The sequence below is a fragment of the Palaemon carinicauda genome, chromosome 40, assembly GCF_036898095.1.
Source record: "Palaemon carinicauda isolate YSFRI2023 chromosome 40, ASM3689809v2, whole genome shotgun sequence".
In the NCBI taxonomy this organism is placed as follows: Eukaryota; Metazoa; Arthropoda; class Malacostraca; order Decapoda; family Palaemonidae; genus Palaemon; species Palaemon carinicauda.
The window spans coordinates 39,904,601-39,923,169 of NC_090764.1; the positions used below are offsets into that span (position 1 = coordinate 39,904,601).

Consider the following 18,569-nt stretch of genomic DNA (forward strand, 5'->3'; position numbering starts at 1 on the left):
GCTAGACTGGGGTTCGAGTCCTGCTCAAACTCGTTAGTTCATTTGGTCACTGCAACCTCACCGTCCTTGTGATCTAAGGATGGGGAGTCAGGGGAGCCTATATGTCTATCTGCTGAGTCTTCAGCATCCATTGCCTGGACCTCATTGGTCCTAGCTTGGGTAGAGAGGGGGCTTGGGTGGAGAGGAGGCTTGGGTATTGATCATATGTAATATGGTCAGTCTCTAGTGCATTGTCTTGCTTGATAGGGCAATGTTACTGTCCCTTGCCTCTGCCATTCGTGAGCGGCCTTTAAACCTTTAAAAAGAATCTCTTCTTGTATCTTCTCTTGTCTATGTCGCTTTCTGGTTCGCAAAATGTAGATGGCATCGTTTCAGCAAACTCTAGGTTAGAGAAATATGTCTTCGATAATTTTATTTTCCTATTTTATTTTAGCAAGCGAGTTGGAATGTAAAAGCTTCATCACATTATAAGTATATATTTTTTTCTGTTTATACATTCATGAGTGTTTGTTTTATCTAGCTATGAAAAAGACAAACTATTTAAGGGGTTTCATTTTATTGTTACTTATTTGTTGTTCTGGTGCATTTAATTCATAGTTTTAATTCTTCTTTAATTTTGTGATCATTTAATATTCCCTTTCATAATTACAGTATTTTCTCTGTTGAGAGTAACCTGGTCAAAGCTTAGATCTTCCGATGTATGCTGTAACGAAAGAACTATGCTAAACAGAAAATACTATTACCTGTACAATCATTCCATGTCCCTTTCTTAGTTAAAGAGGACATTCCTCTGCCAAAAGAAATCCTTTCAATCTATGTTGAATGTTTATATGTCAAGTGAATGAATCTGTTAGAAATAGTCAGCAATTGCCATAAGATAAGTAAAATGAAGTTACCTGTTTCTTGGGTATGTAATGTTTAATCCTCTACTTCACAGTTCCTTTATAGATATACTGTGTGACAATAATATGGGATCTTTTTCTTTATTTTGTACATAGAATATGTTTTATAACTTAACAAGAGTGTTCCAAGTATAATTGGGAGTAGGTAACTGCAAGTGAGTCACAATATTTTGCCTGATATCATCTGACTATTAAACTGCATCTGTGACAGTCATGCATTATTGAAAGGGATCTTCTGTAATTGTAACTTAAAATTAATTAGAAAATTATTACTTAATATCTTCATGACCTATTGATTAGTAAACTGATGCCTTTGTTTGATCAACTTGTTGATAGTAATTGAACATTAGAAATCTCATATCTTTTGCAGTATTCTTTTGACAGGTGCAAACGATTGTATACAGAATCTGGCCAATTCCAATATTTCTCTCCTTGGAATTTGTATAAGTTCCACATTAACTTATGGATTTAGATATTTATGAATTGTAATTAGATGAAGGACAAGGTTTATTTGTTAGATGACTTCAGATCAAGAAGTCAGCTCAAGGTCCAAAATAGTCAGATGCATATGACAGTAGATAGATTTGTGTGTATTAGACTGTATGTGATTTGTTTTTGTATCAAAAATGATCTAGTGGAATTAAAATATGTATACTCATGAGATATTATTTTTTTAATACCTACCTTGTGGTTTGGATGGTGTACTCTTGAAGGCACACTGTTCTATCTAATTTCTCTTCCTCATGTTTTGTTAAAGTTTTTATAGTTTATATAGGAGATATTTATCTTAATATTATTCTTAAAATATTTATTATTTCCTTGTTTCCTTTCCTCACTAAGCTATTTTCCCTGTTGGAGCCCCTGGGCTTATAGCGTTTTGCTTTTCCAACTAGGGTTGTAGCTTAGCAATTAATAATAATAATAATAATAATAATAATAATAATAATAATAATAATGATATGAAGTGTTGTTCCTAGATGGAGTAAAATCAACAGCTGTGTGTAAATTTATGATGGAAGTTATGGTGCCTGTAGAGGGCATGATATCTTCGGTGTGAAGAGAATAGACCATACTTATTCTTGGGGTGTGTAAATTTACATAACGATTTGCATATATTCCTGTCAAGATAATGTTCTCTCTTAGTACACAGGGGATATGGTCGGCAGGTTTATTTGGATTCTTGATGTGTCATTTAATGCCAAATAAAAATGCTATATCTTTCCAGTTCAACAACAGATGCAGCCGTTTATAGTCCACTGCAGGACAAAGGCATTTCCTTGACCATGTCTGGGTTTTGGCCACTTTCATCACCACGTTGTCCATTGCAGATTGGTGATTGTAGGAGACTATATCTGATAGCTCACAGCAAACCAATCTAGTATGGGCGGCCCTGACTAGTACAGCTTTGCTGCTCATGGCGATACACAAACCCTTTCACCATGTTAAGGGTATCCCCACTTCAGTTCAAGATTTAAGTATATTATGACACCAAGTACAGTATAAAATTGATTTCATTTTCTAAAACCATTCCACTAGTCCTGATAGATTGAAATGTACAGTATGTGCATTGAGCCAAGAGCATCCATCATATTTTAATTGATTCCACAGGTTTAAAACCAATTCCCACTTCAAATAACCTCTATAGAAAGTTGAAATTTCACCTTAATTATCTTCTTGGTTTGTAATGGGAAAACACACAATTAAGATAATGTTAACATTTCATGTCTCATTGTAAAGGGCTTAAACAGCTGTGATAGCTATGCAGAAAACACATTACTGAAGGGTGTGGCAGTTTTCAGCATAGATGTCGTGTTGTTAGAATGTCCAGGTAATAACACAGGCTGAAAATAACATTTGGGAAGTAATGTAATTCGCGAGGAATTAATTGTAATAATGGAATTTTTAGTGGACTACCTCCTCGTTTCATAATGATAACCATTTCTGTCTTTATGCGGTTGTATTATATTTAAATCTAATAACTTGCTTTGTATATGGTTTTCATAAACATATTTTTCTCTATAACCCAAAAGGTGCCGCTTATAGGTAACAATAGAATCATATATCTTCGAACACATAAATAGATAGTAAAAGCAATTCAGTGCAAAATGAAATAGACATTAAAGATTTAAAGACCGCTCATGAATGGCAGAGGCAGGGGACAGTGACATTGCCCTATCAAGGAGGACAATGCCTTAGAGACTGACCATATATACTGTACATATGATCACCGTCCAAGGCCTCTCTCCTCCCAAGCTACGACTAAGGAGAGCCAGGCAATGGCTGCTGATGACGCAACTGATATACCTATAGGCTCCCCCCAAAAAACCATTCTTAGCTCACAAGGATTGTGAGATTACAGCGACCAAAGGAACTAACGAGTTTGAGCGGGACTTGAACCTCAGTCTGGCGTTCACCAGTCAGGGACGTTACGACATCGGCCACTACAAGCCTAGATTTTACAGGCTATCACTCGTCAACGGAGATTTTCAACTCGCTGACTTCAAAACATGTAGATCATATACCTATGAAAATAATTAGGTTTTCCTGGAAGAATCACTCGTAAACATGTCACTGAATCGATCAAAATGATAAAAACTAGAGTTACTAGACTATCCAGGTTTTAGTTAGTTTATTTAGCAACTCTTCTAAGTGGACATCCCAAAATCAAACCTTTGTTCTCTAGTCTTGGGAAGTGCCATAGCCTCTGTATCATGATCTTCCACTGTATTGGGTTAGAGTTCTCTTGCCTTAGGTTACATTCAGACACACTATTCTATGTTTCCTCACTGAACTATTCTCCCTGCTGGATCTGTTGGGCTTATAGCACCCTGTTTTTTCAACCATCGGGTAGAAGAGACTCTCTAGCTACGGTAAGTAGCTCTTCTAGGAGAAAGACACTCCAAAATCTAACCATTGTTCTCTAGTCTTGGGTAGTGCCATATCCTCTGTATCATGGTCTTCCACTGTCTTGGGTTAGAGTTCTCTTGCTTGAGGGTACACTCGAGCACTCTATTCTAGCTTATTCCTCTTCCTCCTGTTTTGTTAAAGTTTTTATATTTTATATAGGAGATATTTATTTTAATGTTACTATTCTTAAAACATTCTATTTTCCTTTTTACCTTTCCTCACTAGGCTAATTTCCCTTTAGGAGCCTCTGGGCTTATAGCATCCTGCTTTTCCAACTGGGGTTATAGCTTAGCTAATAATAATAATAATAATGAAAATAATTATAATAATAATAATCTCATTTCTGGATGTTTGATCTTCATGGAACAGTATCGGTATATCTCATTGGATCCATTTATACGAGCCAATTAAATAGTGTGTTTAAAAGATTACTTAGGTTTGGTAGGATCATTGAATTAATTGGTCCTTACTGTGAATTAGAGGGAAAGCGATTGTTTTATGCTATTTAATCCACTTCCAATCATTCTTTACTGACTGGTGTCCTAATCAGAGAGAGAGAGAGAGAGAGAGAGAGAGAGAGAGAGAGAGAGAGATATTCACCTGGTGTGTTATCTAGACCATAAATACTGTAGATAAAGGCTATATTGTAGGCGTATATTTCCAGAGGTTACGAAAAAAACTAGATCTGTTATATATCTTTATTGATAAGATTTAATATCCTTCTCTTATTTTATCATATCTCTTTTCCAAATGTATCAAGAATATAATATATCAAATCGTGGGATGGGATGAGGGGAAAAATACTCCATGTCCAAGTAAAAATTTAGAAAATAAATACCAATGTTGACAAAATATAGCACATATATATATATACGTATAATATATATATATATATATATATATATATATATATATATATATATAGAATTCCAAAAATCTATTTGTCTACCTGAAGCCTTTTTAAAAAAATTCCTTTTAAAAATCTACTACCAACTGGGACGAAACTTCTAGGCAACCGAATCTTCGGTTGCTTCGAAATCTTGCCACCAGTCAGGATCGAAAGCAATATAAACCTGGTCATTACCTGACTCTAAGGGAATAAAAATCTTCGTTTATCTATCTCTTCTTACTCTGAAAATACAAAATATAGGTATTTCGGGAACCCTACACGAACTGAGGTGTGTTCCGTTGTGTTTCGAACAAGTGGTACCAAAACTAATCCTAATCGAACAACACAAAAATCTCGTCTAGAAATCTACACGACACAAAACACAAAGAATGTTGATTGTAGAACTATTCTAACTGTTCTATAGGACTGCCCTCTCTCTTACGGCAATACCACGTCAAAGAGAAATGTAATTTTATACTTTCAAAGTTATGTGAAGGCGAAGTTTCAAGTTTTCTGACTGTACTATAGGCCTACAGCCTTTCTCTTACGGCAATACCACGTCAAAGAGAAATGTAATATTATATTTTCAAAGTTATGTGAAGGCGAAGTTTCAAGTTTTCTGACTGTACTATAGGCCTACAGCCTCTCTGTTGCGGCAATACCACGTCAAAGAAAAATGTAATACCATAATGTTCAAGGTGTTATGTAAAGGCTAAATTTTAAATTTTCTGACTGAACTATAAACCATATGATTACGGCTTCTGTTGCAGCAATACCACGTCAAAGAAAAATGTAATATACTTTCAAAGTTGTTATGTAAAGGCAAAGTTTTAATAGAAATACATTTTTTGTCTATGAATACAAGTAATTTGACTCTTCTCTTTGAACGAGTGTCTACCTTAGTTAAAGAGTGGAACTATCAAGAAAACACGGACTGGCTGCTGCAAAGGCACTTCCCCGTGGCACCGTAGGCTTTCCAGAAAAAAAAGAATTGGTCTTTTTTTTTCAAATTTTTAAAGCCTCTCCTCGTATATGAATCTATCTGGATTTACGTTTACAAATATATACTCATGACTATATACACATACATACATACATATATATATATATATATATATATATATATATATATATATATATATATATAATATGTGCATATATAAATATATTTATATACATAGATACATACTTACTGTATGTATGTGTGTGTATATATATATATATATATATATATATATATATATATATATATATATATGTGTGTGTGTGTGTGTGCATATATGCATATACATAGATACATACTTATTGTATGTGTATATATGATATATATATTATACATACATATATACATAATATATACAGTATATATATATATATATATATATATATATATATATATATATATATATATATATACATATATACATATATTTATATACATAGATACATACTGACTGTATATATATATATATATATATATATATATATATATATATATATATATATATATATATATATATATTATATATATATATATATATATATATAGTATATGTGCATATATACACACACACACACACATATATATATATATACATATACAGTTCTCTTTAGAATAATTTCTCATGAAAGAAGAAAAAATACTACTTTAATCACACGCTACGATTCTCATCTTTGGCTACATAGGAGAGGGATCACCAAGAAATTTCAAAACCCGAAGTAAATAATTCTATAATAATACTGTACTTTGTTGAAGATTTCTTCACCATCCTAATATCTACATGTTGATTAAAGCGTCAATAATCACAGTTTTTATAAATTATGCCATTTATTATACTGGCCGTCGAATTTTAGATGTGATTTCTATTTCCATGCACTGATCTCGTTACATTTAACGTATTAAGTGATAAGTAATAATGAAATACCTCTTACGTATGATAGCTATGGACAGCTGATTCAGTCGAGTCAGCAGCATGTTTCCTCATATTTGTAGAATGAAATATCACACTGTTCTTTAATAATAATCTGTTTGATTCTAAAAAGTTAATAACATACTACTGAGAATCTGAGATCAAGAACAAGCTGTACTATCGCCAATATAAGGTATGCTTCAATATAAACTATCTAAATGGTCCCCTATCTTGTATATTCACCCATTGTGAAAATGCTAGGTTTCAAAAGTGTATTTGGCCACTAAGTGTATTTTTCCTTCAAAGTTACAAAAAGCTCATTTCTCTGAGATTCTTATAACTGAAGGAAAGGGTCTTTGAAAGGAAGATTCCCATCGCCAGGATAACGATCAAGACAGGAGTGGTGTTTGCTTTTTTTGCAAGGATTCCAGATCCCAGGGCGGTCGTAACCCCCCTTTGCTTTCCCTATTTTGGAGACTTTCAACGTTCTCCAGTGGGCCGCATGTTTTAGACTGTCTAGACCCATCCTGTTTCTAGTGTGGAGTCCAGGGTTGGCACTTACAATAACATCTTTCCCTGAGTACTTAATGGTTGTTGGTATATGTTGGTACTCCTCTGGGAGAAACTGCTGGCTGGTGACATTAAAGTCATGACAATACAACTCTAAAAAGAAGTTAGGACAACGCACAGTAATATATATATTTTTTCTACTAACAGTAGGATTACAATGTACAGGCTTTAGAAATTTTGCAGATTTTAACCACTTTTCGTAGTCTTGGCATTCAAAAATTAAGTCCATATCAAAGTCCCAGGGTAAGTAACCATCCATTTTTAGAGCTCCAAGAGCAGATCCTAACTGAAGCTCGTGAGCCAAATTGTTCTTCTTACCATAATCAGTCAAGTACCCCAAGTATTTTTCCATCATAGCTCTACAACATGGGGGCAAAAGGAAGGATTGTATGGTTGTCAAAGGATTTTTACAAGTTATGCCAACAGAACTACATTCAAACTTATACTCGTTGCCATCATATGATATAATCTTTTCAAGATTCCAGTGCTTGGCCATCTTCAGCCACTGTTTTTCAGTTATATTTGGGTGATTGCTCACATAAAACATGACATCGGGGCACACCATTGTTAAATGTCCATCAACAAGAACTTTTGCAAACCAGTCACGATACAGAGCATTACCAGTGAGGTCTTCAGTGAATCGAACTTTATGCAAAAATGACGTGGTAGTTACAAATGGCGTCAGAAGGTCATCGCAATACATGCATTCATATTTTGAATAATAATACCCCATACTATAACGGGCTTCGTAGTTGGCCATGCGTTGCTGAAGGCATCCATGAATCCAGTGTCCATCAAGGTCTCTGGCCGCTCCTCCAACTACTTTCACAGATTGCAACTCATCCAGAACTCTTACTAACCTTTCAAGAGATGATTGATTATTGAAGTGACTCAAAGATGTTGCTATCAAGACGAATGGAGTTGTGATTTTTTTAATGAGTTCATTCATGAATTTTCCCTCCTTAAAGCCTTTCGCAACCTTTTCAACATGTAAATCTGAAAAGTTTCTGTCTATTTCAGGTTCATCTGTTATACTTACAGCTGCAATAATAGGGACATCATAATATCTTCGTATCTGCTCAATTACAAAATTGGTGACATTAGGTGTCCAGGAAGATGCTGGAAGAAATATCGTAAGGACATTGCTAAAATCTGGAACATAAGAACATTTTTCAGGTTGCATTCTAGTTTGACCATAATGAGAAGAGTGCTTTGGCCCATGATACAATTCCGGGCAGACATGCCTTGTACCATTTTCCAGTTGTGGAGCGGGATTCATACCAGGAAGGTATGCAGAGTAATCCCACGTTGATTTTTCTCTTAGGGCAATCCTGGGGTCTAATTCTTCTGCTACGGCTGCTAATTTCAAAGACCAGTTGGCATCTACAACGCCCTTTTTGCCTGGTTAGAAAGAAAGTTAATAGTAAATTAGGATGTAAAAGAGTAAGCATAGGTGAGCAATACAAATTTTTATTCTAAACATGCTAAGTTGCTGACAAGTCTCATAATCTGAATATCATTACACACACACAAACTCACACGAATCACTGTTAGGAAGCCATCTTTCTTTCATGGGAATATAATGACATAGGTTGATTGACAATTAAATCTAAAATTTAGGAATTATCAAATAATATCATAAACCTGATAATCGATTAAGAAAACGGGTCGTGACGAAATAGGAAATTGGAGCTTGTATATACATATCTATATTTTAGAGGTAACCTTTATTCGTACTAATGAAAGCCTTAGACAAAAATAGACGTAATAAACACATCGGCATTAATCAAATATTTACGAGGAAATTGTTAAAATTCAATAATCGGAATGTACATAATCTAATTAATTCAATATGGAATTATCTAAAAGATTATACAGTTGTTTGTTTAATATTAAGCCAGCCCTATGTGATTTACGGTCATGGGCTTTGAGCAGATCGTAAGTGACAAACTTTCGATGGAACTCATCATCATCATCTCCTTCTACGCCTATTGACGCAAAGGGCCTCGGTTAGATTTCGATAGAAATAGAGAAAAAAAAATTTCTACATGACCAGGTTAAAAGTGGAAACAAAAGAACACGACTCCAAGGTAAATTATATTCATTTTAGCATCATCGACAAGGTATAGTTCGTCTATATCCTCGTCATCTCTTATTTCTATATTATTTCTCTTCCTCCTGTTTTATTAAAGTTTTTATAGTTCATATAGAAGATATTTAGTTTGATGTTACTGTTATTAAAATATTTCATTTTTTCTTGTTTCCTATCATCACTGGGTTATTTACCCTATTGGGGCCCCTGGGCTTATAGCATCCTGATTGTCCAACTAGGGTTGTAGCTTTGCAAGTAATAATAATAATAATAATAATAATAATAATAATAATAATAATAATAATAATAATAATAATAGTTGATAGTGATAGGTCATTAGACTTTGTTCTTAAGAACGTGTTCATTTGTAATTTACGTAAAAATTACAAACATAAATTTGATCTCCTTATTGGAGTACTTCTATACAGTAGGTATACTGCTGATTTTTTCGTGTTAGTGTACTTATTTTAGTTAGCAGCTGTACAAACGACATAAATCAATTAATTAGTTACATGGATGTCTATATAACAAAGGCATACACACATACATCTATATAATAAAGTGCAAGTGTCTAACTATATATACATATACATACATATATATATATATATATATATATATATATATATATATATATATAAATATATATATATATATATACAGTATATAAATATATATATATATATATATATATATATATATATATATATATATATCCTATCACGATCAGTGGAAAAGAGAGTAGTCATACCCTGGTGATAAGGAGTACCCCAAGAGGTACACTCGGAAGACACACTCTCCCGCAATTGCCGAACCAGCGGTTGTAGTTAGGAAAGGGGAGGGGGTGGGAAGGGTTGAATTACGTCTGTGTGTGCATATCTATATGGATATGTTGACGTCATTTTTGACGGCTCGGGTATATTAGTATGTATATATATATATATATATATATATATATATATATATATATATATATATATATATATATACATATTTATATATAAACAAATATATATATATATATATATATATATATATATATATATATATATATATATATATGTAATGTATATATATGCCCTAATTCGTGTATGTAGATGTCTTGTATATCAAGGTAAATGAACTCAATATTCATGAGCATTCCACAAAAACCTATGTGTCTGCATGTTTTGCAATGGCTGCATTTTGATAACGAAGGCAGTAGTTAGTTGCCGTTGAGCACTCGAGTGGATAAGTCCTTCACCTAAGAGGGTATTTGTGTAATGTGTACTTACGAACGAACCTTTTGTAATAAATGAATAAAACTCATATGTCGACATCTCAATATCCGTCTGCACAGGTCATATATATATATAATATATATATATATATATATATATATATATATATATATATATATATGTATGTATATATATACATATATGTATATATATACATATAGGCCTATATATATATGAATATATATATATATATATATATATAAATATATATATAAATATATATATATATATATATATATATATATATATATATATATATATATATATATATACATATATACACATGTATTATCAAGAAACTGACAGCTGTTGGATCCCCTTCTCCTGTATAAATACGATGTCTTTGTATATGTATTCTCATTGTTGAGTTTGATAATGTCCTGAGTGGATGAAAGTACTAACTCCAATCAAGTCTTTTCATTTTTCCTTTCATGGCTATAATACATTTCATATTCATCACGTGTCAGCTTTCGTGATTTCTACACATATATATACATATAATGTTTGTGTGTGGGGGTGGGGTGATACGATATCACCTCCAGTCTTTAGAAAGTGCAATCCTCTAAGTGGTATGATGCTAAATTATCTATATAATAACCGTAGTTTTAAATCGGAAAAGTTACACTTCCGGTTACTTTCACATAATTTTGAAAACACCGCGTTCAAGCTATTCTAAAAAATTAATTGCAATCAAATTTTTAAATTCTTGTATGTCCTGTAGAAACAGGAATATTTTTTTTTAGGATTTGAAATAAAATGCCGAAGACGGAAGTCTATGGTTACTGAGTTATAGACTGGATTCATGGATTATTATTGTTGTTGTTGTTGTTATCATTATTATTATTATTATTATTAGTATTATTATTATTATTATTAATTGATAAGCTACAACCCTAATTGGAAAAGTAGGATGCCATAAGCCAAGGGGCTTATATTGCAACTTGGATAAAACACTGGACTTTAAATGAGGTATGATTTAAGAGGTTGGATATTGGATAACAATGGAAAAGAAAGGAAGCAAGAACAAGGATAAAGTAGAAGGATATAGAGGAATTGCAATGATGGGAGGGAACGATGCAACGACCAGTTAGTTAGATAATGCGTATAGTGCACCGCTGGAGTTGCGCTGACGGTACTATTACTCTACGAGAACTAAGTATTAGAGAGGACACTGCTTTTAATGAAGAGAGCAGGAGGGAAGTACCACACAGCAATACTATGAACAGGAATGATTTTGGAAAAAAGTAATTTTCCTCCGGTATTCAAGAATTATAAGCATATTATTATCATCCAGTATAAAACAGTTGCAGAAACTGTTTTACAACTGCAACTGTTTTATACTGGGCTCCACAATGCACTAGAAGAGTTGGAAGACCCAGCCCTACATGGCTAAGGACTATGAAGCGTGAAGTGGTTGATGAATGGAAAAGTATTAAATTAACCGAGGCCCTTTGCGTCAATAGGCGTAAGAGGGGATGACAAAACACTATATGTTTACATAAACACACACACACACACATATATATATATATACACACAGGGTGCAGCATAAGTAACACCCTTTTTATTCTTATATCTTCATCATTTTTATTGACCATTATTGAACCGAATAAGCACTATATTATTTCTTTTAATATATTATATCAATCTGTGGAATACATTCATGTTCGGTGAAATAAAGGATATCTAATAAGTCATTAATTTTGTTCCACTTAAACAAAGGGCGTTACTTATGCCACACCTTTATATATATATATATATATATATATGTGTGTATATATATATATATATATATATATATATGTGTGTGTATATATATATATATATATATATATATATATATATATATATTATACCTGTTTTGCATATAAACTTTACATAGGAAGTGTTATGAGATATAAAGTAAATTACCTGCCAGTCTATGGATTTCCCTCTCTACTTCTGCCACCGTGGCTGCCAACCTCCTTCGGAAGCCAGTGGTAAAGGAGCAAGACTCTTTGTAGAGGAGGGAGTCTCCTCTCTTTGCGATGCCGTCATCATCTGAAAAAAAAAATACTGAGTAGAGGTTTCTTCCTTGTTTTGGTACTACTTCTCCGTTCGATAAATTAATCCTGTAATTAGAAAACGTTTATGAGATATTTAAAACTTTGGACATTTAGAGAAGAGATGGTTTGATTTAGATATCAAGTGGTGAAGCCGACGACGGTTTCTCTTAAGTAAAGTATTTGGCAACAAACTACAGATATTGGCAATGTGCCATCATGGTAAGCCTTACGTAAAGTCCTCTTTCTCTGTTAGTAGTAATCACGAAATACGTCTTTCGTATCGCGCAGACAGTAATCGATATGAAGAATCTATATCTAAAAGGTTATAATCACTGTCAAACATTGTTAGGATCCAAGATGGAAACATGATTAAACATTTGTTGTGGTAGAAGGGCGAATGACAACCTCAGGGAGAATTGAGATGGTGCAAGTCAAAGATGCGTGGAAGGTTTAGCTCGGTTGACAAGGAATAACTGAGGCCGGGACTTTTCGAACTAGGGTTGTAGCTTAGCAAGTAATAATAATAATAATAATAATAATAATAATAATAATAATAATAATAATAATAATAATTGGCAATATTAGATGGTTGTGCATTGACTGTTGAAAATTGTATTACTGACAATTTACTCCTTTAAATTTTTGAGTAGTCGAAGGACTGCTGAAAAAAAAAAATGCGTTTATTTTTTAGTATAGAGATGTAAATCAATATCAGTTTTTTCTATTCTAGGATTCATGCATCATATTATACCAAGAAAATGAAATCTAGGTTCAGGGCAGAATTGTTGGTGATAGTTTCTACAATTGTGACATTGCCACCTGCTCATTACACGGTGCGAATGATTTAGCTTAATTGTAGTCTATAAAGCAACCAACAACAGAGAAAGCAAAATAAAAAAAGAAAAAATAAATAAATAAAATAAAATATCCTATAGAAATACCTATTAATTAAATATAAAAGTCAGGTATGAAATTTTAGTTTTGTCCTGCTGTTTGAGGTGAAACCAAAGCAAGCTCCAGTCATCTGGGAGAATTATTTTAAAATCGTTTGCAACATTTTAAATAAAACAGTGGTATAAAGGATGGGATAGTGGGGTTCGACATAGAAGTTGGCTACCTGTTATCTAGGTGAGATTTCCATTTCCAGTGTCGGTCAAAAGCATTAAAGCAATGCGCCTATTTATGTATTTACTGTTGGCTAACACAGCGTGCAGACAGTGTGTTTAGAATCCATGTGCCAAGAAGCTTGGGAATCCATTCTTTTTCAAAGAGATCTTGTTCGGGTGTATGTTAAATCATTCAAAGAACGCTTTAGGATTTCGTGAAGCAATGGCTTATAGTGACATACAGTACATACTTTGCTCATTAACACTGGTCTGTGTGTCGAGACAGGTGGTGTTGTCATCTTGGTGACACGGGATTACTGCTTCTTGCTCTTCGATGGCTGGAAGAGGGAAAGGAGGTATTCCGACTGTTAACCTTAAAGTAGAGACTAGTTTCCTTGCTTTCAGCTACAGCCTTTCCTACACCGTGGTCACCTCCCTTCCATGGAATTTATTCAGTAAAGAATTAAAGACATCAGAAACATTCATTTGTATTTTTGTGTAAGTACACAGTAATACATCCTGGAAAGTAGAAATAAAAAGAAATCTGTACATGGTGATTCCAATTTTATAATCACAAACGTACTACCTGTTTTAAAATTTCGCAAGCAGAAATAAAACCTAACATCTTCATTGAAAACATGGCACGATGATACATGAATGTAATAAAGACTAATTTTTTTGTTTTTTCTTTTTTTTGACAAGTCAATTTTCAGATTTGTAATGCATACTGGCGTGAAAGAAGAATAGGCGAACCTGTGTGTTTGTGTTCGAGGACTCCATGGTAACCCACCCTTTTTATGAGGATAATACCATTATGACAATGTTTCTTAATAATGAAGGTGAATGAAGATATAATGGGTTGTCATTGCTACCCGCGACCCTTGATAATAAAACCGTTATTGTTACATTGACGAAATTCGGAAATAAAACTTGAAACACGGCTGGACCCAAGGAGGTTTAACGCTGGACCGATGGAAGTATGGTCTGGGACTGTTAATTGCCCCAGGCTATACTCAAAGCAGCGAGAAAGGGTCGATAGGGGAGGGCACCTGATTTAAAACGGTTTTACTTCACAGCAGAATATTCCACTCAATACTGAGAATGCACTAATATTTTCACTGACAATGCCTCTCCTGAGTTATCACGACGAAGTGAAGGAAAAATGGAGAAGGCTACTTAAGATAGGAGTCTTCAAAATCTCAATAATGAGAATAAAAATCCCCTTTCAGTAGAAGATAGCGTTGTTATAAAAACAGAGGTGTTAATGAGCCGGCCACGCAAGAAGTGGAATAGTCAATCTTTTCATTGCAAAGGGAAGCTGAAATATATCAAAGTTCTACTCGAGAAGACGGAAAACGATTTTGTGAAAGAAGGCGCTACAAGGATATATAAAAAAAATGAAATATCATTAGGGAAAACGCAGGACAGTATTATTTGAGTAATCAATACAACTTAAGATAACCAATATATAAAACAAAATGGGAAAGGAGTGATAGGAGATCAAATTAGTCAGGCTGAAGATGATAGTGTAGCCAAATTTAAGTTTTAGAAAACAAATTAGGACAGAATGAAGAATGTGAATACATAATTTAAGTGGGTAATGGAGAAAGTACATATGATGACGAGGATGACGACATGATATTATCTAAAGATAGTGAAGATATTACAGAGGGGACATCCCTAAAGGAAAGGATTGGCGTGAGTGATTCGTTAAAGGTCGACCGAATATCGAGTTAAGGAGCAGTAACTGGGTGCTTTGACGTGATGCCACTAATGGATATTTGCTCTGATCGGAACCATGAATCAGGTAAGAATGATCAAGTAGAATTTAGTTAAGGAATCTGGAACGAAAGGTATGTATAAAAAAAAAGAAAAAAAAAGAAAAAAGAAAAAAAAAACCAATTGGAAAAAGAGTAAATTTTCGACAGTTGTTGGACATGACGGTTCAACAGTAAAAAAGAATACTTTTTTAAACAACATAGTAGAGACGTCAGGTAACAAGTTCTTGTAAATTAAGAAAATCTGAAAAATGCTAATTACAATGCACATTAATCTTATAACCATAAATGAAAATGACTTGAATGACACTAGGAAGCAATATCTTCTTGAATCTTTTCTAATTACCTCTGCCAACGAAGTTGAAAGGAGGTTGTGTTTTCGCCCTTGTTTGTGTGTATGTTTGTTTGTGTGTGTGTGTGTGTGTGTGTGTGTGTGTGTGTTTGTTTGAGAACAGCTACCTAGCCACAATTTTAATCGTAGAGTAATGAAACTTGCAAGAATTAACTATTAATGTAAAAGCTGGAAGTGATTACATTTTGGAAGGTCAAGTCAAAAGTTAAGGTCACGGTCAAGCAAATTGTCCAATTCACGTAATCAGCCATAAGTTTGGATGTTATTGTCAGAGACTTCAAAACTTGGTTCCTGTTTGAGTGTATGAAAATCCACGCAAATTAATACATGTTAAGGTCAACGGTCAAGGTCAAGGTCGAGAAATAAGCTGCCCCTCTAGTTCAATATTGTGTTAATATTGGTCTCATTTAATAACACAATGTGAAAATGGAGAAAGATTGAGTTTTGTTTTTAAAAAATCTGGATTAAATTTTGAAAGGACTGAACTGCTTTGGAGTGACAGAATTATAATTTTAAATTCTATCGTGTTCAGACATTAAATTTCAGGTAATCAATATATATGTTCAACCTGGTAATAATTCTAAACAGGAACAAAAGTCCTTATAGGTATTGAACTTAGAACTTTACCAAAACATGAAGGAAAATCTTGATATCATTATATGTTCAGTGACCACTTTCCTCTACTTAGGTAGAAGAGACTCTTTAGCTATGGTAAGCAGCTCTTCTCGGAAAAGGACATTCCAAAATCGAACCATTGTTATCTAGTCTTAAGTAGTGCCATAGACTCTGTACCATGGTCTTCCACTGTCTTGGGTTAGAGTTTTCTTGCTTGAGGGTACACTCGGGCAAGCGGTTCTGTTTTGTTTCTCTTCCTCTTGTTTTATTAAAGTTTTTAGAGTTTATATAGGAGATATCTATTTTAATGTTACTCTTCTTAAAATTTTTATTTTTCCTGGTTTCCATTTCTCACTGGGCTATTTTCCCAGTTTGAGCCCTTGGGCTTATGGCATCCTGCTTTTCCAACTAGAGTTGCAGCTTAGCATATAATAATAATAATAATAATAATAATAATAATAATAATAATAATAATAATAATTGATGGTGCGTGGAATTATATTGTTAGTGATCGTGATTGTACCAATTCAAATAATAGGTTATAAATCATTAATATAACAAATGAAAATAAAAGCTTCCTTTGTAGAGCTATAGAAAGTAACATGATTTTTTTTTCTTTTTGTCTATCGTTGAAGCAAATATCATCCTGGTTCAAGTTTCTTTTGAAAACTTATAAAATCAAGATGAACAGATTGCTAAGATTTCTTAAATTAGACTTTAGACAGTGATAAATAAAGATGAACATACTGCAATGGTTCTTTTATCGGAATTATTAGCAGGACGATCTATAAGACTGTTAATATATGAGACAAATATGGTTATATTCATAAGAAAAAGGATGTTGTCAAAAACCAAATTTCTAATATGGCATACTTTCAAAAATTAATCGAATAAGGCATTTACAAAAAGGCTACCTTTCCAATATAATATAGATGCACCGAATGTTTTGATCGAAATGTGAAACTGAGCAGGAGTGCTAAAATATTTTAAAGAATAATTAAAATTACATACACACACGCACACACACACACACACACACACATATATATATATATATATATATATATATATATATATATATATACATATATATATATACAGTATATATATATATATATATATATATATATATATATATATATATATATATATATATATATATATATATATATATATATATATATATATATAGCCTGTATATATATGATAAATTTTTGCACATTTAAACGTGTTTCTTTCATATTTCAAATAAGCCATATATATTAATACATTAAAGTCTGGATTCTCTTAACGACCTCGGGATCAGAGCCCCAGGCGGAACCGCCCAAAGACTATGATATCGGACCGGCGGAGATTTGAACCCTCGACCAGGATACCTGGCATACAGATATCCTGACGAGGGTTCAAATCTCCGCCGGTCCGATATCATAGTCTTTGGGCGGTTCCGAGGTCGTTAAGAGAATCCAGACTTTAATGTATTAATATATATGGCTTATTTGAAATATATATATATATATATATATATATATATATATATATATATATATATATATATATATATATATATATATATATATATATATATATACAGGTATATACATATATATATATATATATATATATATATATATATATATATATATATATATATATATATATATACATATATATATATATATATATATATATATATATATATATATATATATATATATAAAGAGGCCTTTATAAGAATATATTTACAAGCCTTTTAAATCAAATTCATTTTAAGCAAAAAAAAAAATCCTAATTTGAGAAGGAAGAAAAAAGAGCAAAGTAATTCGTCAGGTCTCCAGCGTAAAAGAACCATAGTGGGGCAACAATACACTACAAATAATGGAACACATCCTACGAGACTGTCCACGTGTCGTTGGGGTTAGGACGAATCGTCTAAGGTCCGGGCAATCTGTGCACGCACGCATGCACACCCCCTGTGCCCACGTTGCTTGGATCAAGACCTCACAGATGCAAACGCACTCCCGTGGGGTTCGACATTGGCGCGATAATCTATGATGATGACGAGTGACGGGGGGAGAGAGAGAGAGAGAGAGAGAGAGAGAGAGAGAGAGAGAGAGAGAGAGAGA

The 18,569-nt window shown here is 33.1% G+C and overlaps 1 protein-coding gene across 5 annotated transcripts in view; it reads right to left on the reverse strand.

The window, feature by feature from the left end:
• Window positions 1-6,292: 6,292 nt before the first annotated feature.
• The window catches only part of LOC137631716 (uncharacterized), a 35,669-nt gene continuing 23,392 nt past the window's right edge, over window positions 6,293-18,569 (reverse strand). For 4 of the 5 annotated variants that reach the window (XM_068363598.1, XM_068363595.1, XM_068363594.1 and 1 more), the window contains exons 3-5: window positions 13,953-14,039; window positions 12,462-12,590; window positions 6,293-8,579 (exon numbers count right to left, since the gene is read on the reverse strand). In XM_068363598.1, coding sequence (XP_068219699.1) covers window positions 6,943-8,579; window positions 12,462-12,590; window positions 13,953-14,039 — 1,853 coding nt within the window. In that variant the 3' untranslated portion in view covers window positions 6,293-6,942. The remainder of the gene's footprint in view (window positions 8,580-12,461; window positions 12,591-13,952; window positions 14,040-18,569) is intronic. The other variant, XM_068363596.1, reaches the window with a different exon arrangement.